The sequence below is a fragment of the Chelonia mydas genome, chromosome 1 (genome assembly GCF_015237465.2).
Source record: "Chelonia mydas isolate rCheMyd1 chromosome 1, rCheMyd1.pri.v2, whole genome shotgun sequence".
NCBI classification, from domain to species: domain Eukaryota; kingdom Metazoa; phylum Chordata; order Testudines; family Cheloniidae; genus Chelonia; species Chelonia mydas.
Window position 1 is genome coordinate 149,011,205 of NC_057849.1, and position 23,554 is coordinate 149,034,758.

The 23,554-nt window shown below is 41.6% G+C and overlaps 1 protein-coding gene across 2 annotated transcripts in view; it reads right to left on the reverse strand.

Annotated features, from left to right (window-relative positions):
* The window catches only part of SRPX (sushi repeat containing protein X-linked), a 69,879-nt gene that overhangs the window by 26,758 nt on the left and 19,567 nt on the right, over positions 1-23,554 (reverse strand). Inside the window, exon 2 of one of the 2 annotated variants that reach the window (XM_037902370.2) lies at positions 254-313. The exons of the other annotated variant lie outside the window; for it this stretch is intronic. Coding sequence (XP_037758298.1) covers positions 254-313 — 60 coding nt within the window. The remainder of the gene's footprint in view (positions 1-253; positions 314-23,554) is intronic. 2 annotated transcript variants of the gene reach the window in all.

Genomic DNA, 23,554 nt, shown 5'->3' on the forward strand with positions numbered 1-23,554 from the left:
GCTAGCAGCTTGACCTTTCAAGGGTGAAGGCACTAAAACCCAGCAATTTACTCAAGTAAGCTAAACAATGCACAGTGCTTGTTCCATTTTCCATTGTTTAGAAAAATAAAAAAATGAAAAGCTTATCTTGTCTGAAAAATCTGAACACAAACAAGGAGCTGGATCGCTCTAAGACTTTATGATGCAGGAAGGAAAGAGAGAAGATCTCCCAGCAACCAGCTGATTTTCTTTAGCACAGAAGCAAAGCATTCACCTTTATATCTATTGCGTGCATACACATCTTCGTCATCTTCTACGGGTGAATATCCTGATCCTACAATACAAAATGACAAGAAAAACTGCAGCAAGAAAGGAAATATAATTTTAAAAGAACAAGAAAAGCTCTTGCAGAGACGTGCAAGTGAGATTAGGATGCAACAACCTAAGCAATGCTGACAGCATAAGCTTCCATGATGATTAGATTTATAGTGGAACCAGTTTATAGTGAATTTGGATAGGGTGAATCTCTGTTTATAACTGAATAGAATGAAAATCTCAGATTGTTATTATGCAACATGTATTGCAAAATGCAAATCACAATTTCTCTCAGCAGGAACTTCCAGCGAATGTGAAGTTATTTGAGAGGGGGAGTCGGACGACGGAGTGATTTCACTGTAAGATGGTTCCACAGTATAAGTGGCTGTTAACAGCCATCATGCCAACCAGCTGTAGTAAAACTGCCAAACAGCTGCAGTAAATGTGTGTGACTGAAGAACAACCATGGTTTACAGCACAACTTATATAAGTGAAAGGCTGGTTACATTCCCTGCAAACATAGTTCTGCCCAATCAAAAGGTTGTTTTGTTTTGTTTTTGTTTTAAGTCTTCCATGGTCATTCAAGCTAAAGAAATGACAGGTCGGCTTTCTTTGAAGGATCTGGACAATAGCTGTAGGCTAGCAGGGTGGGTAAGAATTGCAGAGATACTTATCACCATAGACAGTGTGTCTGAACACCTCCCATGTATTTAAAAATAGAAACAACAACTACTCTCCTTCCATTCTAGCCTCCAGGAGAAACAGCTTTGTTACTGTGTAGTTTTTGTTTTCATGTCTGCACCGCCTGTGTCCCCCATGATCTGAGCCCAATTCGCTGCTCCTTTATGTCTGCAGTTTTGTCCTTCCCATTTATGCCATTGCTACTAGTAACTCCCCAGAAAGCACGCCTGCTCTGCTCTGCCAGCATGGCCTCCCATCTCCATCCTGCAAAACTACATGAAGCAGCTTAATCAGCATGTTGAAAGCCATCGATTTGAAATGCGTGGCGAACACAGAACCTAGAAGGAATCTGCACTAGGTTCTCTGCTCTGCTTTACTGATGTTCCATAGAAAACCTGCAACAGGCCACAAACTCCACATAGGAGAAATCCAGCCCTCGCTTCCACAGCTGAGCTGGAAGTGGACTTGGCAGCGGGTTCCATTGTTAAAGGGTCCATACCCTTCGTGCAGCACAGAGTTCAGCTATGAGGGGGGCATATGGGAAGGCAGGCACTGTGCAGATCCTCTGATCTTACCCCTTAAAATAGAACTGTGATAGAGGTGCCTAGGGCTCTTCACCCACTGGAGTAGAGTAACATACAATAGAGTCATTTTGATAGCCCCTCCATGGGCTATGGGGGAGAGAAAAGGACGCCTGAACCCAATTCAACTACTCACTCCTGGCATTGGGGGGAGAATTGGCCCGATGTGAACCCTTTAAGCCCCTGTGCTTGAAAATCAAGATAGCCCTAAAATAAACCTATCCAAGGATTAAAAAAAAAAAAAACCCAGTCACAATTAATCGCAGTTTCAATCACACTGTTAAACAATAACAGAATACCAATTTAAATTTATTATAAATATTTTTGGATGTTTTTCTACATTTTCAAATATATTGATTTCAATTACAACACAATGCAAAGTGCACAGTGCTCCCTTTATATTGTTATTTTTTATTACAAATATTTTCACTGTAAAAACGATTTTTAAAAGTGTAATCTATAAGTCAAAGCATGAAGGGGTATACGAATGTTTAGCATATCTGGCACGTAAATACCTTGCAACATTGGCTCCAACAGTGCCATGAGAACGCCTGTTCTCACTTTCACGTGACATCGTAAATAAGAAGCGGGCAGCATCATCTCCCATAAATGTAAACAAACTTGTTTGTCTGAGCGATTGGCTGAACGAGAAGTACGACTGAGTGGACTTGTAGACTCAAATTTTGATATTGTTTTGTTTTTGAGTTCAGTTATGCAAAAAAAAGTTCCACATTTGTAAATTGTACTTTCACGATAGAGATTGCACTACAGTACTTGTATGAGGTGAACGGAAAAATACTATTTTCTGTTTCTTTTTTACAATGCAAATATCAGTAATCAAAATAATACAAAGTGAGCACTGTACACTTTGTGTTCTGTGTTGCAACTGAAATCAATATATTTGAAAATGTAGAAAAACATTCACAAATATTTGTAATAAATTTAAATTGGTATTCTATTATTGTTTAACAGTACAATTAAATCTGCAATTAATCGTGATTTTTTTCTAATCTAGTTAATTTATTTTGCATTAATCACTTGGGTTAACTGCGATTAATTGACAACCCTAGTTTATTTTGATTTACAAGAACAGTAGCAAAAAGTGCAATTTAATTTTGGCCTGATCCAATGCCCACTGAAATCAATTCAATGGGAGTCCAGTGGGCTTTAGATCAGGCCCCTGAAGCAATTGTCAATCAAATGTCTTTTCTTACTCATATTTTTTTACAGCACAGACTTCCTAGCCCTTGCATTTGTTACTTAGTTTACATTTAATGAAAAACTGCTGAGGCCTGTATAAATATTGCATTGTAACAGCCTTCCAGTATACAATATTGAATTTAGTAGCATTTCAAATCACATTGTGTAATATCAAGTCCAAGCTGCAGTCTCAAAGCACCACATGAAGATATTGATATTTTAATGATCATTGTCTATTCCAGCAAAATTAGGAGATTCTTGGTTGAATAATTTGAGATAGTTTTTAATCAAACATTATGGATAAAAGTTTTTAAAGTGTCTAGGTGACTTAGGAGCCTACATCCCATTTAAAGTCAATGGAATCTAGGTTCCTAAGTGCCTGATCATTTTGGAAATTGGGATATAAGCACTTCTGAACAAACTTTCCATACACTTTTAACACATTTTTGAAATCTTAGGTTAATCATGCTAAATCTGAACTACTCATCTGAGATTTTTTGCTTTGTGTGTTGGATGGAATAAAAAAAAAACCCAAAACCAAAACCAAATAAAAGTAAACAATTTTATTCAGCATCCCTCAATAGCATCCATCTGCTCATTTTCTTATTAAAAATGGAAGACAGCAATCACATCTCTGGTTTTCATTATGTGCTGATTGTGCTTGTAGTAGTAATGCTGATCTTTGTCATCATTGTTTTAGTCAGGAAATGGATTATGGGAATCCCAAAGGTGAATGTAAAACTGTTGACCTTGCTTTACTTGTAGAGTGTGTCATTTATGCTTTTTTTTGTGACATCTATTTGCACAAAGAAAAATGGCAAACATTGGACTTCAACACAGATGTGTTATACCAGCAAAGGTACAGACTCCAAGTGAAGTCAATGGAAGTTTTGCCATTGACCTGTATAGGTGCAGGATCAAACCCTAAGGTGCAGATCCAGAGCCCACCCCAGCTAGCTAGGCTGGTTGCGTGCTGGCTAAAATGATGGCAAGGAACCCTTCAATGGCATGTACATGGAGGGAGAAGGATGGTACATCTGAGCAGTAGGAAATTTCCTTCAATTTCCCTATGTCCCATCTTCTCTCATGCCCTCTATGCTGTTCTCTCTACTTCTAGCCTTTCCTTTTTCCTTAGTGGAACCATAAGGAAGAGTGGGCTGGATTTACCCCTAAAATAAGTAGCCATATCATAACTGAACCAGGATTGTCCATTTGCTTTAGGAGATAGCATACTAGAAAAGCTAGCATGATTCAGTGGATGGCATATGGACTTGTGAGTCAGGAGTCCCGCGTTCCATTCCCAGTTGTGCCACTCACTGACTGTATGACACTGGAAAAGCCACTTCACTTCTGCCTTAGTTTCCCCATCTATAAAATGAGAAATATGTTTCTATATATCACAGGAGTGCTGAGAAGGTTTATTACTTAATGTTTGTTCATTGTTTGGCTATAAAGTGCTAAATAATGTTATTACAGCACTAATAAACATGGATATTTTAGAAGGAAGGGGGAGCACAATGCTACGTTAAAAATACATTGATGGCATGCTTTATATTTTGGTGGTGTCTTACAAAAACTGGCTGCAGCTCTCAAATTCCAGCTGATTACAGGCAAAAGCCACAACATGAAACTATACAATTTTAACAAGAAACCATCAAGATTAATCCATGGAATCTGATGATCATAGGATTAGCTTTAGGAAAAAATGACTTCTGTGTTCACAGAATAATCTCCATGTTTAATATTTGAGGAGGAGAGCCTACTGTTTTATATATTTTATTAGAGCATAACATTTAAATAGATTTAAATTCAGGCCAACAGAAAATGATTGGTAATGACTGCCCCCCAACAATCCGTAATTGATAAAGAAACACAGAGAAGCATTTGGCAAAACATTTCAAAAGGAACTGAAACAATAAATTGGACCAATATTTTGATACAGTACAATCCTCAAACATACCGACCCCTTTATTAAGGACAAGGAATAAATGATATAGGATCAGTTCATGAAACAATTATACCTTTGTGTGTAAGTTGTCAAGCCTAAGTAAACGAGGCACTTAAAAACTACAATATTTACCCACGTGTGGAAAAACGTCCTTAAAACATTTTAAATACATTTTGTGAAACTTTTGCTATACAAACTGCCAAATACACTTAAAATGTTCTAATTGTGACCCTGTCCAGGGATCAGCAGTTAGGCCCTGACCCAGCACACTATGTTGGCTCCAGTTCATCAAAGCACTTAAGCAAGTGCTTCATTTTAAGTATGTGAGGTCTTCAGTGGGACTACTCACAGTTAAGTACTTTGCTGAACAGGGATGGAATCACGCATCTGGTAAAATGTTCTGCTGAACAGGGGCCTATGCACATGATTAATCCTATTGACATCAGATGGAGCATATGAACAGTCTCACTGACTTCAGTGGCACTTCTCACATGCTTTGTTGGGTTGGGGCCTTACTGAAGTAACTGACAAAGTAAGGTAGAAATTAGGAGATTGTGACCACATTGCTGAACCAGTAGGCAATACAATAAAGGGCTCACATTCACAAACAGTGCACAATATATAAATTGGACAATTTATTTATAAACAAAGTACCATGCCAAAACATGCAGAGATGCAGGTAACACCACATTCTTTGTATTACTTCTCCAGAACCATTTAATTATCCCCACATACGTGTCATACCCTTCATCTATTACCTGCTAGTGAGGTACGCAAGAATTTATGGTGTGTGCATGTGGAAAAGCCACAGCCAGTCCGCAAATGGGAGTAGCCAGACAGGATCTTCCTAAGAGATTGTCTGGTTCTTGGCAGAAAGAAGAGGAAGGATGTCAGATTTCAGAGGACATTTCAAGAGGACTTTCCTGTCCCTCAGTTTGTTTAGAAATTCATCTTTTCTGCTATAAGATTCCCTTGCGCATGGCAGACCACCGAGCCGATACCGAGCTTCTTGCTGGGGGCCATCAGCCCCATGCACAACCACAACCACATGTGGTGACCAGCAAACCTCTCTGTTGGATAGGTAGCACATAGCAGAAGTTTTCAAATATTATAGGGAACCAAGTTTCAAGGGGAGGGAGGAAGGAATGACATTGTGCCCTGTCTCTTGGAATTAGAGGAGAGATTCTTAACCATTTTGATCACAAAATGTAGGAGAGCACTCATTACCACTTGAAACACTCTTATTTTTGGCTAAGAGGAGAATTTTCTCATTGGAGCTCTTCAATTCAGCCTGGCTGGCAAGCAGCAAGACAAGAATTAAAATAATTATTAATGTAACCCTTCTGCCGGTCACAGTTGGCAGCAACAAGGCCCGAGTTTAGTATCTAGGGGTTCTGTTTCAACAACACAATGCAAAACCGGCTCAAGCCCCCACCCAGTGACCTGGGACAATTACATACCACCCCCCTGGGCGCCTCTAAGAGGCAATACTTCCCCTCTCGCAAGCACAGAGTCTGAGTGCAGCAAAAGCCTTGTAATAAAGGAGGGAAACAATGCGGCATTATGTTGCGGAAACACCAAAAACAGGATTCATAACACCAACCATGAGCAAAAGACCCACCCCAAGTAAGTTTGGCAGTGTCCTTTTCCCCTCAGGGTCTTAAGTCCAGCAACCCAATAGTCACCCCGCCACAGTTTCTGTACTTGATCAGTGCAGCCCCCCAGAGTTCAGAAGTTCATCTGCGGAGTATACCTCCCAGCCTGGGTGGAAGTGAAGGGAGATATGGGGGGCATCTTACATGCTCCGCTGCTCGGGTCAACGGCCGAGTGCCATGCCTCTCCATGGGGTTCTGCTGCAGTCTTCACCGCCAGCTGCGCCTCTCCACCAGCCGCCCTGCTACCCATTCTACTCCACTCTCCGCTAGCTGCCCTGCTGTCTGCTCCTTTCCAACAGCCGCCCTGCTATTCACTCTGCTCTGCTCTCCACGCCTCTCCGGTAGCCGTCCTGCTGTCTGCTCCTCTCTACCAGCTGCCCGGCTAACCGCTCCGCTCTCCACGCTAGCCATCCTGCTGTCCGCTCACCAACTTGTCTTCAGCGCTCAGTAACTTCAGCTCTTCAGTGATTTCAGCTCTCAGTGATTTTTAGCTGGTAGTAGGGGGAGCCTCAGTGCTGACGCACCACTAGTCCAAAGTAGGTCTAATGCTTAGACCTAGGTATCAGTGATTTCAGCTCTGCAGCATGTAACAAGGCTCCTAATGGAGCCAAAATTAGCTCTGTTATTACACCTGCGGGGGGTGGGGGGGAGAGTTGGTCAAAGTTTAAGGCCCCTGTCCCCAGCCTCTCTCAATTCACTGGGTTTTGGAACCCATGTCCCTTGCCTAGTGAGTGCTACTTAGTTGAGGGTGAGTCCCTCTGTCATAAAATGCCACGTACAGTTCTACTGTCCTTGATTCACATAACTAGGATAACAACCCTTTATTACTCCTGCCCCAACAACAGAGAGACTGGGGATCCCACAGCAGCCAAAGTGACCATTTGGGCAAGCAGTCCACCATGCTAGGCAGGGTGGGTGTGCCCATGCAAATGAGATCAGACCCCTGAAGTCCTTTTCCACAGCTTACCACCAGATGTCAGGGTAGAGCTCACTCTGACTCTGCTTACATTAACAATGGGCAAAGGTTCAACATAAACAATACACGTTTTAAACATTAAATAGGTAGCGTGGGTTAAATATCAAACATGGAACATTATGCTGGAAACACTTATGCATGTGAGTAACTTTACATACAAGGGTTTCTGATAAAAATCCAATGGACTACTCACATGCATAATGGGAGTGCAAGCAGGCAGTGTTCAATCCCATTACCGGATATGCTTTAGACATGCAAGTGGTTTCACATGGGTGAACCCCTGAGCTATGTGGAATCCCAGTAACGGAATGAGGGACTGCATGGTACCAAGGTCCATCTGCGTAGATCTCTTTGGGGCAGGGACTGTGTCGTTCTCTGTATGTCAATAGCATCTAGCACATTACAGTAGAACCTCAGAGTTACAAACACCAGAATTACGAACTGACCTGTCTACCACACCCCTCATTTGGAACCGGAAGTACAGAATCAGGCAGCAGCAGAGACAAAAATAAAAAAATAAAAAGCAAATACGGTACAATACAGTGTTAACTGTAAACTAAAAAAAGGGAAAGTTTAAAACAAAGATTTGACAAGGTAAGGAAACTCTCTGTGTTTATTTAAATTAAGATGGATAAAAGCAGCATTTTTCATCTGCACAGTAAAGTTTCAAAGCTGTATTAAGTCAATGTTCAGCTGTAAACTTTTTAAAGAACAACCATAACATTTTGTTCAGAGTTATGAACATTTCAGAGTTACGAACACCTTCAATTGCCAAGGTGTTCATAACTCAGAAGTTCTACTGTATATTGTGTTAACATTAGAATAAATAATAATGTATAGCCAGGAAAGGAGGTGGCGGGGGGAAGGGCCACAGAGCTATTTTCATTCTGACTGACATGGGAGGGAATCTCCTAGTACCACTTCTGTGTTGTGTCAGATTAAGAGCCCACAACTAAAATAACCTACATATATTACTTGAAACAAATCACAAATTTCTACAATTTGTTGCCATTAGACAATGTTAGCCTTGGCACCAAAACATCAAAACAGGACTACACCACTTAAAAGTATCCCCAAACATAGTTACAAGCTAAAATAGAATGTAAAGACTATATTCTGAGAGGCAGTATTCTATTCACTAGCTTGGCACTAGGGAAAGTGACAAACTTCAACCGTTCAAATCTATTGTAATTATATAGCTACAGAATAATATTTTAAGGCTTGGGTGTGCTCCCAAGTGCTATTTTTGCCACATAACCTGGACATATGACTTCAAGGTTTTCTCTTCCCCTCATTCTTTTGTTTAGAGTTTGCCATGTTGTGTGAAGATTACATAAAATTACAGAACATACTGTAAAATCAACAGCCAAAACCAATATGCCAGTTGCAGCTTTATGTTCTACGGAAGTTTACAGTCTTAAATACAGTACCAATTTACTTAAATACATCCTTCTGAGAGGATCAGTTCATTTCACATTTTGAAACATTGTTGGGCTTGAAATTAAAAGAAAAAAAAAAAGGCAGTTCGAAAACCAGATTCTAATTTCAGATGTGTATCATATCTCAGAGGAACTGAAACAACAACAAAGATCTGCTGATAACATCCTTGCACATACACACCCTAAGAATTAAGGGTTTGCAAAACAAGACCGAATGTCGCCTACTCTGGTCTCCTGACTCTAGCCTTGGCAATACCTGATCCTTCCAAAGAAAGGTGTGAATCATCCCATACCTCTTTATTTACCAATCCAATTGTGTAAAGCTGTACCATAGGGAAGAGTTTTGAAATACCTTCCCAACCCCAACAGATGATCAGTTTATACCCTTAAGCACAAGAAAAAGAAAGGACTGATCTGTTTTCTCATCTATTTTTAATACCTCTATCTAATCCCCTCTAACTCTTCTCTTTTCCCATGGTAGAATTTTTATGTTCTACAGTAACACAAACCATGCAAAGAGTATGAATGGAGAAGCTAACCTGTTGCGTCTAAGTCTACAGAACCTCTTCCAAGAAGGCAGAAAGAGCTAAAGCCTGAGACCCAGAAAATCGGACAGGGAGATATTAGGGAGGGAGGAAAGAAAGGCAGCAAGAAAGAGGAGGAGAAGGCAGCACCTGTTGTGAATATAGGTTTTCATACATTTATATGACAGTATCAGAAATACACACACTTCTTTTTTATTCATAGAGCACTCTGGCCCCAATTCTGAAAAGCACTTAGTTGAAGTAAATGGAATTTAAGCATGTGCTTAATGTTACGCACTCCTCTAAGAGGACACAGCACTTCACAAAATACACTGAAAGGTAAAATACAATTTGGCAGTAGAGGAATGAGTAGCGAGGAAAGATTTAACTACTTTCTTCACATCTAGCTTAATCTTTGATGGAGTCACACAAAGTAAGGAAAGCAGGTCTGAATCTGTTAGGTAATTGTGTTGTTTTGATTTACTCAGATTCATTCAGGGCTTGAATTGGGGAGGGGGAATAAAAGTTGTGATGTGGGGGAAAAGATTCCTTTTAGGGAATATCTTTAACCCATGATTTGCAACATAACTGAAATTGCATGTTATATTGTGTACTCAGTTTGTATACAATAGCTCTAATGGGCCCAATTCATATTTGAAATTACAATACATTTTTTTAAAGTATCAGCTGAGCCACAGAAATCAATTCACAGGACTTTTTTTTTTTTAAACCAAAGTGTTGATTAAACATTTTCATTAATATAAATTGCAATTTTATAAACGGGATGAAAATAACTTAACATATCCTCATCCTGATTCACCTTCAAAGCCTACAGTAACTCGTGATGATAAACATTAAATCTGACCTCCATATGAGGTGCAATAACTGGCTACACTGCAGGCTACTACTTGAGAAAGGTCAAGACAACAGTCCTGAGCATGTATGCAGAGGAACGGAGTGCAAAAAAGAACAGGGAAGCTGCGGAGTTTTTTATTAAACCAGAGTTCCATTGGACTGGGATGTGCTGCATATCAAGTGTATCATAGTGTGTTCAGAAATCAGAACTGTGACACTGTGCACCCCACATTCACCATAGTAATATGATTATGGTATGATTATAGGTTTCAGAGTAGCAGCTGTGTTAGTCTGTATCCGCAAAAAGAAAAGGAGTCCTTGTGGCACCTTAGAGACTAACAAATTTATTTGAGCATAAGCTTTCGTGAGCTACAGCTCACTTCATTGGATGCATTCAGTGGAAAATACAGTGGGGAGATTTATATACATAGAAAACAAGAAACAATGGGTGTTACCATACACACTGTAATGAGAGCGATCAGGTAAGGTGAGCTATTACCAGCAGGAAAGTGGGGGCGGAGGGGAACCTTTTGTTGTGGTAATCAAAGTGGGCCATTTCCAGCAGTTGACAAGAACGTCTGAGGAACAGTAGGGGAGGGGGAAACAAACATGGGGAAATAGTTTTATTTTGTATAATGACCCATCCACTCCCAGTCTTTATTCAAGCCTAAGTTAATTGTATCCAGGTTGCAAATTAATTCCAATTCAGCAGTCTCTCATTGGAGTTTGGGTTTGAAGTTTTTTTGTTGAAGAATTGCCACTTTTAGGTCTGTAATCGAGTGACCAAAGAGACTGAAGTGTTCTATAACTGGTTTTTGAATGTTATAATTCTGGACGTCTGATTTGTGTCCATTTATTCTTTTATGTAGAGACTGTCCAGTTTGGCCAATGTACATGGCAGAGGGGCACTGCTGGCACATGATGGCATATGTGCAGGTGAACGAGCCTCTGATAGTGTGGCTGATGTGATTAGGTCCTATGATGGTGTCCCCTGAATAGATATGTGGACAGAGTTGGCAATGGGCTTTGTTGCAAGGATAGGTTCCTGGGTTAGTGTTTCTGTTATGTGGTGTGTGGTTGCTGGTGAGTATTTGCTTCAGGTTGGGGGGCTGTCTGTAAGCAAGGACTGGCCTGTCTCCCAAGATCTGTGAGAGTGATGGGTCGGCCTTCAGGGTAGGTTGTAGATCCTTGATGACACATTGGAGAGGTTTTAGTTGGGGGCTGAAGGTGATGGCTAGTGGCGTTCTGTTATTTTCTTTGTTGGGCCTCTCCTGTAGGTAACTTCTAGGTACTCTTCTGGCTTTGTCCATCTGTTTCTTCACTTCAGTAAGTGGGTATTCTGGTTGTAAGAACGCTTGATAGAGATCTTGTAGGTGTTTGTCTCTGTCTGAGGGGTTGGAGCAAATGCAGTTGTATCTTAGAGCTTGGCTGTAGACAATGGATCGTGTGGTGTGGTCTGGATGAAAGCTGGAGGCATGTAGGTAGGGATAGCGGTCAGTAAGTTTCTGGTATAGGGTGGTGTTTATGTGACCATCGCTTATTAGCACTGTAGTGTCCAGGAAGTGAATCTCTTGGGTGGACTGGTCCAGGCTGAGGGTGATGGTGGGACGGAAATTGTTGAAATCATGTTGGAATTCTTCAAGGGCTTCTTTTCCATGGGTCCAGATAATGAAGATGTCATCAATGTAGCACAAGTAGACTAGGGGCATTAGGGGACAAGAGTTGAGGAAGCGTTGTTCTAAGTCAACCATAAAAACGTTGGTGTACTGTGGGGCCATGCGGGTACCCATAGCAGTGCCGCTGATTTGAAGGTATACATTGTCCCCAAATGTGAAATAGTTATGGGTAAGGACAAAGTCACAAAGTTCTGCCACCAGGTTTGCCGTGACATTATCGGGGATACTGTTCCTGACAGCTTGCAGTCCATCTTTGTGTGGAATGTTGGTGTAGAGGGCTTCTACATCCATAGTGGCTAGGATGGTGTTTTCAGGAAGATCACCGATGGATTGTAGTTTCCTCAGGAAGTCAGGGGTGTCTCAAAGATAGCTGGGAGTGCTGGTAGCATAGGGCCCGAGGAGGGAGTCTACATAGCCAGACAATCCTGCTGTCAGGGTGCCAATGCCTGAGATGATGGGGCGTCCAAGATTTCCAGGTTTATGGATCTTGGGTAGCAGATAGAATACCCCTGGTTGGGGTTCTAGGGGTGTGTCTGTGCAGATTTTTTCTTGTTCTTTTTCAGGGCATATTATACAAAGTATGCCTTGTAAGGTATCATTCTAAAAGTCTTGATCTGTTGAACATTAATATCCTGTTGGGTTGTGTTATTATTGTACGTGACCTTATGAAGTTTTGCTATGTATGTGTTACTGAAAGATGTTGTGAAGTTGGAAACACCCACAGCTAGCCTTTCAGGTACAACAGTGAAGAAGCTAGACAGTGCTAACGGCCCATCAGCAAAACAAAGAACCATGGAAAAGGTTTGTCCTCACCTTGGAACGCTTCAGCCAGCCTCGGAATAATGGCTATTATGACTCAGCAAGGCATGCAAGGGTGTGTGACCAGACCACATGATACTGAACTCCATTTTGTATTTTTTGACAAGCTAGGCTGGAAACTTAGCTTGGAACAAAGGGTTCCTGCCACATGGAGAAACTATATAAGGTGGGGAGTGACATCATGTCTGGTCTTCACTCTTCCCCAACTCAACACCTCAAAGAAGCTCTGGAAGACAAAGGACTTGGAACAGGGGAGGGGAATCCAGGCTGCAGAGCAAACATAGCCTGTGCCTCAAGAATCTGTAAGCCTGCTTGTATCATCAATCAGGGCGAGATATTTCTGATTCAAATCTTATCTAGTACATTAGGCTTAGATTGTGTTTTTGTTTAATTTCCTGGCTAACCTGCTTTGAGCTGTTTGCTATCACTTAAAATCTAACTTTGTGTAGTTAATAAACTTGTTTTTATCTTAACCAGTGCGTTTCTAAGTGAAGTGCTCAGCTAGCAAAGGCTTGGTGCATATCTTTCCCACATCGAGGGGGAAGCAAACCATATTAATGAGCTTGCACTGTACAGATCCCTATGCATTACAAGATGGTATAATTCTGGGTTTATACTCCAGCAGGAGTGTAAGGCTGGGGAGCTGGGAAATTGGCTGGTGCTCCATTGTGAGCCCATAAATGGCTTAGGTAAAGCTCTCCAGTAACTCAGTTGGGTGTGTGGTGCCACCTGTTGTCATGTTGGGTGCTAACAGGGCCTGGAGAGGCTGGCTGTGTATCATCAGCAGAGCAGTGTGAGAAACCCCATCCCAGCTGAATGGTTAGGGGGAACAGTGGTTCCAATGGCTTCCAGACTGCACCCCGGAGGGTACAACCCATCACAAGAACCCAGTTCATACATATGGCATGGCTTAACGTTTTTCCAATTAGTGCATGCTCAGCTTGGAAGCTCAGACACCTAACTTTCAGAAACCTCTAGGGCTGTCCTTATCTTACATAAATACTCATGTGGAAAACAAAGATATCAATTCTCCTGTCCCCCTCCACCTCAAGCAATATGCCATAAGTTTCCCTCTGCTGCTCGCAGGTGCAGGTTATTTCAGGCACAGAAGAGAATTCCTCATGAGGAAAATCCCTGAGGGCTGTATGTAAATTTGATTACCATCAGGGTATTCCTTAAGATGCACACACAACATTTTAAATCACAGGTTTTAACTTGCATTCAAGTTTGACAGATATCATGAGTCATAAAAATACAATGTCTTTAGAATACCATGCAATTAATAACTTCAAAAGAGATCAGGGTTGATTGATAAATTTATGTTCCAGCAGTAGTATGCTTAGACACATTAGACTATCATTCTTATCAGTTTACACAGGAACTGTGAATTAGAGGAATAAAATTTGGGACTCAGAGCTCAGGTTCTCTCCAGAAAGATATTGACACCTGCCCCCAGGGTAATCTAATGGGGTCATAAAGAAATTCTGCAACTGATTTCGGCCAGTGGAGATATGAATTGAGGGCAGAAATGATTACCACTTCACCAGCGCTCATGAAAGCTGGTTATGAAAATAACCATTTCATTTACTGACAAATAATTCAATCTCAGCTCTGGTTATTCAGACAGAATGTCCCTGGCCGTCCAACTACCCCTCCTGTGATTGCCTACTGGAGATTTAATACAACAACAACAAAAAGTTGCCTCTCACCATGAAGAATAAAATCTTGCATGGGTAGCTTTATTTTCATGAACATGTATAGGTAAGACTTTTCAGAATAATTTATTGTAAATTGACAAATAAAACAGTGTTGTAAATTTCCCAGAAGAAGGTCACCCTGATACGACTGTACCTCAGAAGATTCAAAATAGACCAGTCTTCTTTCAGGTAAAAATTGGTTTTTAAGTCCTCTAAACAACCTGCCACTTTAAACACAAAGAATATTTTCCCCCTCCCCCCAAAAATGAGTGGTAATGTCACTTTAATACTGCATGTAGGCTTTTAAGGAACAAATCATGTAATAAACTGTCATGTATTTTGTATGCAAAATCCCCACAGCCCCCCAAAAAGATACATAATGTGATTAATTATTTTTAGTCTTATGAGACTGTTGAGTATCAGGAAGGAGAATTCCAAAATATTTCATAAGCATAACAAATACAAAGCTACAACTATCAGGGGTAGCCATGTTAGTCTGTATGCACAAAAACAACGAGGAGTCCAATGGCACCTTAAAGACTAACAGATTTATTTGGGCATAGCTTTCATGGGTAAAAAACCCACTTCTTCAGATGCATGGAGTGAAAATTACAGATGCAAGCATTATTATATTGACACATGAAGAGAAGCGAGTTACCTAACAAGTGGAGAACCCAGTGTTGACAGGGCCAATTTAATCAGGGTGCATGTAGTTCACTCCCAATAATTGATGAGGAGGTGTCAATTCCAGGAGAGGGAAAGCTGCTTTTATAGTGAGCCAGCCACTCCCAGTCCCTATTCAAGCCCAAATTAATGGTGTTAAAGTTGCAATGAATTTTTGTTCTTCAGTTTTTCTTTGAAGTCTGTTTTTGAAGGTTTTTTTGTTCAAGTATGGCTACTTTTAAATCTGCTATAGAACCATAGAATATCAGGGTTGGAAGGGACCTCAGGAGGTCATCTAGTTCAACTCCCTGCTCAAAGCAGGACCAATCCCCAATTTTTGCCCCAGATCCCTAAATGGCCCCCTCTAGGATTGAACTCACAACCCTGGGTTTAGCAGGCCAATGCTCAAACCACTGAGCTATCCCTCCCCTCTAGGGAGATTGAGGTGTTCTCCTACTGGCTTTTGTATGTTACCATTCCTGATGTCCGATTTGTGTCAATTTATTCTTTTAGGTAGAGACTGTCCGGTTTGGCCAATGTACATGGCAGAGGGGCATTGTTGGCACATGATGGCATATATCACATTAGTAGATATGCAGGTGAATGAGTCCCTGATGGTGTGGCTCATGTGATTGGGTCCTCTGATGGTGTCTCTAGAGTAGATATGGGGACAGAGTAGGCAAAGAGGTTTGTTACAGGGATTGGTTCCTGAATTAGTGTTTCTGTGGTGTGGTGTGTAGTTCCTGGTGAGTATTTGCTTCAGGTTGGGGGGCTGTCTGTAAGCGAGGACTGGCCTGCCTCCCATGGTCTGATAGAGTGAGGGATTGTTTTCCAGGATAGGTTTTAGATCATTGATAATATGCTGGAGAGCTTTTAGCTGGGGGCTGTATGTGATGGCCAGTGGTGTTCTGTTATTTTCCTTGTTGGGCCTGTCCTGGAGTAGGTGACTTCTGGGTACCCGTCTCGCTCTGTCATTCTGTTTCTTCACATCCCCAGGTGGGTATTGTAGTTTTAAGAATGCTTGATAAAGATCTTGTAGGTTTGTCTCTGTCTGAGGGATTGGAGCAAATTCGGTTGTATCTTAGGGCTTGGCTGTAGACAATGGATCTTGTGATGCGTCCTGGATGGAAGCTGGAGGCTTGTAGGTAAGTATAGTGGTCAGTAGGTTTCCGGCATAGGGTGGTGTTTATGTGACCATCGCTTATTAGCACCGTAGTGTCCAGGAAGTGGATCTCTTGTGTGGACTGGTCCAGGCTGAGGTTGATAGTGAGGTGGAAATTGTTGAAATTCAGGTGGAATTCTTCAAGGGCCTTCTTCCCGTGGGTCCATATGATGAAGATGTCATCAATATAGCGCAAGTAGAGGAGGGGCACTAGGGGATGAGAGCTGAGGAAGCGTTGTTCTAAGTCAGCCATAAACATGTTGGTATACTGTGGGCCACAGTATGTTATTACTAGCTATATTACTACAGCTAGTAATACAGATTATACCACCACCAAGGGGTGTCCCAGAGTGTCTTTCTAATTCACTTTTAGCTGCATAATTGCTTGGGTTTGGGGGTTTTAAAAATAGGGTTAGAATATTTCTTTTTGAAATATCGCATTTCTATATTCCCTATGACACCTTGCACCTATGTTACACTGTTCAGTGTCTTGCATGGTCACTTGGGCTTCTATGAGGAGGGCAAACAGCTATGAAGGCTGATATCAGTGGAGCATTTTTTTTTTAATCTTTATTTTCTGGTTGGTAGGTTCTGGTTTTGTTGATCAGGAAAGAGTGCTGGCTCTACTGTGGTTTATACACACTGTTTTAAACACTAATCAAAAGCACTGATCTAGATAGGTATTGCTAAGGCCCCATCACTGTAGTGTCTGAGTTTTCCCAGCTAAATATTAACTTGCTGAGGGCTGAGATCATGTCTTCCTAAATGTTTGTACAGCACTTAGGCTCATATCCTGATTGGAAACTCCCAGCCCAATAGGATCACCAATTGGTGATCTTCACTCAGGTACTAATTTTGGCCAGGCACTGAGGAAGCAATGGTGCTGTTCACATTTGATTTAAAATGATGTGGAGCTGAGCATTGCTGGCACTGCAACCCATGTTGTCTCATGAGCTGTCCCAACGGTCTCACTTGTTAACTAATATGAAGAAGAGGACTAATCCTTGTGGGACTCCACGCATGAATGCTGAGGTGAAAGGACAGTTGCCCATAACGATTTGAAGACGAGATCTAGTTCAGGGTGGCTTTGTTTACTCTTTCAGCCTACTAGAGGTGGAGCAGGGGCACTCAATCATCAATGGTATTAAATGCCATGGAGAGGTCCACCAGAGTAAGTAGAGATGGACTATCTTTTTCCATGGACAGAAGGAAGTCACGTTAGAGCAGCAAATGCTATTTCTACCCTGTCCTGGCCTAAATCCTGATTTAGGGATATCCAGATTATTGACAACTAACAGATTGCTAACTTCACAAATAACTGGCTTAGAAAAGGTAGGTCAGAGAATGGGCAGAAGTTTGCAAGGTCGCTAGCACTGACTGATGGTCTCTTTAGTATTGGTCAGTTTATTGCATATTTTTGGGTTCCCTTAATTGAAGGATATTCTGGCCATGGAGTTGAACCCACAGAGAAGAATGGGGGCCTGAGGTACTCACATTACCACTCCCATGAGGCACCATGGTGGCACTTCTAAATTAAAACAACTCAAGTGAAAAACAAAGAAATGAAACTGGTTCAAGTGAAACAACACCGCCACATATATTGGTATACGTACTTGTGTGGCAGGAGGTTGGGAAGCATGAACTGCTACAGACACAAAGAAGGAAGGCGCAATCAAGTAAGTTTGAGAACCGCTGGTCTATAGGAATCTTTAGTAAACACACTGGGCAAAGTCACTGAGGCTGTGCAAGGAGATATAATATACAAGAGTCTGACACCTAGAGGTGATATGGCCACTGCCTTCCCTTGGATTTATCACCAACAAAGCAACTTTAGATTATAGCCAGGACTATGAAGAAGCCCTAATGGCAGGGGCTCCAGAAGGGACTGGCCATGCCTTCTCCCACTCGCCCACACTCACGTTTTGAGCTGCACTAGCCATTTGCAAACTACCTTGCAAAGAGCAGGCTGTGGAGGAGAAAAGCGACTACAATCTCCCCTTGGCAGATCTGCCACCACTAGGGGCTTTGGCCAGGAATCATACTGGCAAAAGTACAGCAGGAAGTTTTCTTTAAGAATAGATTGTTTGCCTCAAAATTCATAAAAGCAAATATGTGCCAAATGAGCAGCATCTGATTAGTTTATTTAGAAGTGATCCACGGATAAATACTCTATTTATTACAGCACTGTGAACTATGCCATTAGGAATGGAGAATTTCTAATGAAGACTAATAACGCAAGTCCTGGATGATAAATATCGGAGCCTGCAGGGAACAATAACAAAAGCTCTTATTTTAGTTTTTCATTACCATTGAATATTGTTGGTGCATTAAAAATGTGTGCAGGGGGTTGTGAAAAAAAGTTTTTTTTGTTCAGCCTGTGAGGAAGGCCATCGGAATTTGATTTTGGCTTAAGGTATTCTTCGGCAGACAATGCCAAAACAAAGGAAGAATCTTTGTTTATGGCCATGAATTGTCACAATCCCATAGATGGTTAGCAATAAGTCATTAACTAAAGAGAAAAAAATGTTACTAATTTGCTCAAATGTAAAACAATACAATTCAATAAAGTTATTTATTTGATTCCTTAATTTACAAAGTCAAATGAAAAGATAGTATATAAAGTTGTGTGTTTACCTATGTGAACCATTCCTATGGTAGCTTCACAGTGTATGTATGGCCAAATCAGTGTATTGCATAGTTTTGTGATTATCGGAGTGTATATATTGCTTATACACCATAAGTTACATATGCCAAAGAGGGAGAAGGACAAGGTGGGTGAGGTAATATCTTTTATTGAACCAACTTTGGTTGGTGAAAGAGACAAGTTTTCAAGCCACACAGAGCTCGTCCTCAGGTCTGGGAAACATACTGAGTGTCACAGCTCAAATCAAGACGGAACAGAGTGTTTAGCATAAATAGTTAACACACATTTCAAGGGACCATTCAAAGTGAAGTGGCCTGCTAATAACCCTCCAGTCAGAGGGGGGAAAGGATGGGGCAAAAGCAGCTGGGTGGGTTGTTAGTGGGTTATAGGTGGTGCCAATAAGCCATAAATCCAGTGTCTCTTTATGCATTCCATGATTTTTAGTGTCTAGCGGAGTTATGATTATAAGCTTCTAGGCTCATCTTTTTGAAATTGTTATGCAGGTTTCCTCTAAGGATGAGGACTGATAAGTCAGATACAGAGTGATCGCTTTGTGAAAAGTGTTCACCCACAGAAGACAGGGTGTTTTTGTCTTTTATCATTTTCCTCTGTAAGTTCATTTGAGAGCATAGTGACTGTCTGATTTCTCCTACATAGTTGTTATTGGGGCAGTTAGTGCACGGGTAGTGATAGGCATGTGTAGGACCCATAGATCTTGAAAGGGGAGTTGTGGAGGGTGTTGATCATTGTAGCAGTGGAGATGTGTCTGGCAGGGGCTGGTGTCCAGCGCACACCAACTCAAAGTGGCAACAGACTCTGCCAGAGCAACAGATGTAAAACCTGCAGACATATCTTCACTGCTGCAGTGATCAACACCCCCCATGACATACCTTGCAAGATCTATGGGTCCTGCACATGCCTATCACAACACACTTGGAGCAGATCATCTAAGATTTTACTCCCCTCTCTCAAGCAAGACGACCATCAAGTCTCCCTTTGGAACTGTGGTCATTGGTGCTGTTGTCAGGATGATGTCATTACACTATTATGAGGTAAATTGCTAAATGCATGTTACAAAAAGTCACCAGAGCACTGTACCTACAAAAATGTAAATTCAGTGTTTCCAACTCTCATGATTTTATTGCGAGACTCAGGACATTTGGTCAGCCATTGGAGTTGTGTGATTATGGGACAATCTCAGCTTTCATTAAAAATTTTAAAAAGTAAATTTTCTAGTCCTCAAGATAGCAGCAAAAGGCTCAAAAACTAGAAGGCAAATTAAAAAAACCTGACATTATTTTTTAAAATCTAATATTTTTAAGCTGATCTAATCATTTTGGGGATACTATTTTTTAGAACTCTAGGGTGGCAATACTGATATGATAAATTAACAAAAACTAAGTCCAACAGCCTCCTCCCCTGTCAACACACATCGACCCCTTAGAAGAAGAAGGCAGAAACAGGAGAAGTACAAGTGGCCATGACTAATCAGACAATTAGAAAGGACTTAGGAGACTTTCACAGCAGCCACAGGGGGCAAGTTCCACAGGCAGAGCCATACCACTGAGACAGCTGCCGGGGAAGCCAGGGGATACATGCATAGCAGGTTCACAGGGCTTTTGGGAGGTGTAGGATTGGAAGAAGAGGAAACAGAAGAAAAAGGCAACTGCCCCATAAGCCTTCCAGACTCATTTCCATTCCCTGTCCCCAGCCAAACCAGGGTTTCACTAGAAACGACCAGGATAGCCAAACTGGGAAAATCCTAGAGAACTCGCTGCCCCAGACACTGGCATCACCGGCACCCTGACCACACCAGCAGCACAGTCAGGCCTGCTTACCTCTCTCCTCCTCCCCATTCCCTGCCCTCCAACTCCCTCTCCTTTCCTACTTACATCTTCATCCCATTCCTTCTTTCCCTCATGACTGCTCTTGCTCTCTTCCTCCCTTGATACCACACTACATGGCCACAGTTGGTTCAGGGGCCTTCTCCACTGCTTTGTCTGCCATCTGATACAGCCTTCCTGTCTCTCTCTCTTTTCCACTCACCAGCTCATTTCAAATCTCAACCAATCATGCTTCCCCCTAACCCCCGACTATTGCTGATAACTTCTCTCTCCCTCGCTTGACTCTAATTGTATCATTTAATTCTGTAAAGTAGAATTTCTGAATAGTTTTTATGGAACAGATAAAGTTGCATTGTATACAACGTAACACACATTACAGGTCTGAACATGTTACATAAAGATTACTGTTTTCAGGCATTCTTTAAAAAAAAAAAAGATTTCTGTTTATTATTTTTTAAGGAAGTTTGGCAAGCATTACCAACACTCAGTCAGTCATCCAGAAGAGAACCTCATATATTAAATCACAGAAATTTGAAGTTATTACTTGCCATAAAAGAATATGGTCCCTTGATTACTGAAATATGAGAGTCAGGTGTCAACACTTATTTAGTACAGAATGCAAGAAAGGTCCAAACATCATACACACTGCACACAAAGCATCCACAGATCCTAAGGTTAGAATGGAGATCGGGGCAGGAAGGGTGGCCAAATTCAGAGAAAAACAGCTGTTTTCTTTGGGAGTTTAAAAAAAGATTTACAGTTTTGCTTGTTCTTATAGTTTTTATTGACACCATTTTATAATCTTCATAAGCTATTGCCGAAATAATGTTTAAGCTATCCCATATCTAAGGAATTTTGGTGGGGGTGGGGGTTAGGGTGAGAAAAAGCGACATATTGCCTGCCTCACAGAACAAAGAATCTGGACCACATTATATTTCTCACCACATAGTCCTCATGACACAGAGACATCAAAGTCTGAAAAATTCACTCTGGAACTTTTAGAGTTTGCACATTTAGAGAGACATGCTGACAAAATTCAAGCTTCTCTGCTAGACTTAATGGACCCGACAGACACATGAAGGGAGCGTATCACTCTCACTGGACGAAGCACAGCGGCAGGGTATTAAGGAAATAAAAGGAACCACAGGAAAATTAAACTGCTGTACAAAGTATTATTAAAAGTCACTATTTGTAAAGCAAGCTGGAGGTAGAGAGATTCATTTGGGGACAAAAAAATCTGAGACACCTAGGATTGCCACTGGGTATGGAAACATCAGAGTAGTGTTGAAAGGTACACAAAAGTACATCCTAATATGATGGAAAAAAGGTCAAGATTCCCTTTTAGAAATCACCTGCACCTCACAGGAGGGAAAAATGGAGGAGTGACCACATTCATAAAAGTTGTGGTGGACTTGAGCAATAGTGATGGGGTACAGAAGGCACCATGGTCTCACAAAAGGTAACAGTTTTAATTTCTGACCTGAAAAATCTTTTTGGGTAATGGAAGAACATGGACACTGCACTTCTGTACCTACTGAAGAAACAGCCTCTCTTGTCAGATGTGAAGGCAGCATAGCCCCTGGAAAAAGCTTAACAATCGCTAGGACCACATAGACACTGTCAAGCCAGGGAACTGACTCTACTTGGATTTCTTGATTGAATGCATTTGCTTCCTGTTTACAATGCTGACTAAGGGCCTGATTCTGAATCACTGAGATCAATGGGAGCCTTGGGACTGACTTCAACTGGAGCATGATGAGACCCTGAGTGAGAATGCCAGGTTGGTCAATGTATCCAAGTTCCTGTCTAGTTCTAAGTACTCCTTTTTGTTTTGTAAATTGGGTAGGACATATGCAAAATGTTTCCTGCCTGTCTGATAATACAAGTTAGAGAGAGGTGCAATCCTGGCCTGCTGCCCTGAACATAGGATATAAGACCAATCCTGCATTTCCCATGCGTGCAAAACTCTGACTGAAATCGATGGGAATTTTGGGTGTACACTGAATGCAGGATTAGGCCCTATGCTGGGTAAGCAGGCTGCTCCGTAATTATTGTATTTTGCATGCTTTAGTCAGTGTTACCTAATTAGGTATGTACGGCATCACTTTAAACCATACCAATTTAAACTGGAAACCAAGTTAGCCTGAACGTCCTAGAGAAAGGGGGTTCAATAGGCCTTATTTTTAGCTCATTCACTCCTGTTACCATTTACCCCCAGCACTGTTTCCCTTCACCTCCCCCTGCAATGGATGGCTTTGTAGTATTCTCCCAGTAGCAGCAAAACCAGTCCTGTGGCAGTTTCAAACAACTCAACATCTATCAGCATAGGATCAAGCAAAGGGTCCCACACACGACTAAGGCAGATGAATGCCTGTCTACCCTCGATTTGTGGATCATACTAGGGCCTAGGTGGGAAATAGGCATCTGGATGCCTAGAGTGAGGCAGCACTGCACACGCCCAGAGGCAGAAACGTAAGTGCCTAGGGACATTTTACCCTGCAAATCTAGGCGCTGAGACAGTTTAGGCACCAACAGCATTTGGTGGGAGTTTTGTGGGCCTACGTCTGAGGTGGAGGTGCCTAAGTACTTTTGTGGATCTGGGACAAAGAGCCTATTTGAGAATAAAATAATACAGCTTTCAAAGCAGTTGTGGGGAAGATCTAATCCATACCAGGCTGTTGTGTGTCAGTTCTCATGGGAACTTGAAAAATCTGCAGCTGGTTGAACAGCCCAATGAATCAGGTTTTTTAGTTGATTTATTTAAATTGGATGATTTGAAACCACCAACTGTGCAATATCTAACAACATAACCACAAGTTTTTACCATTGCCCTCCCACCCACACTTCCCTGCTTTGTCTATCACACTCACAAATTGCTGTGTCTTGCTTCAGATAG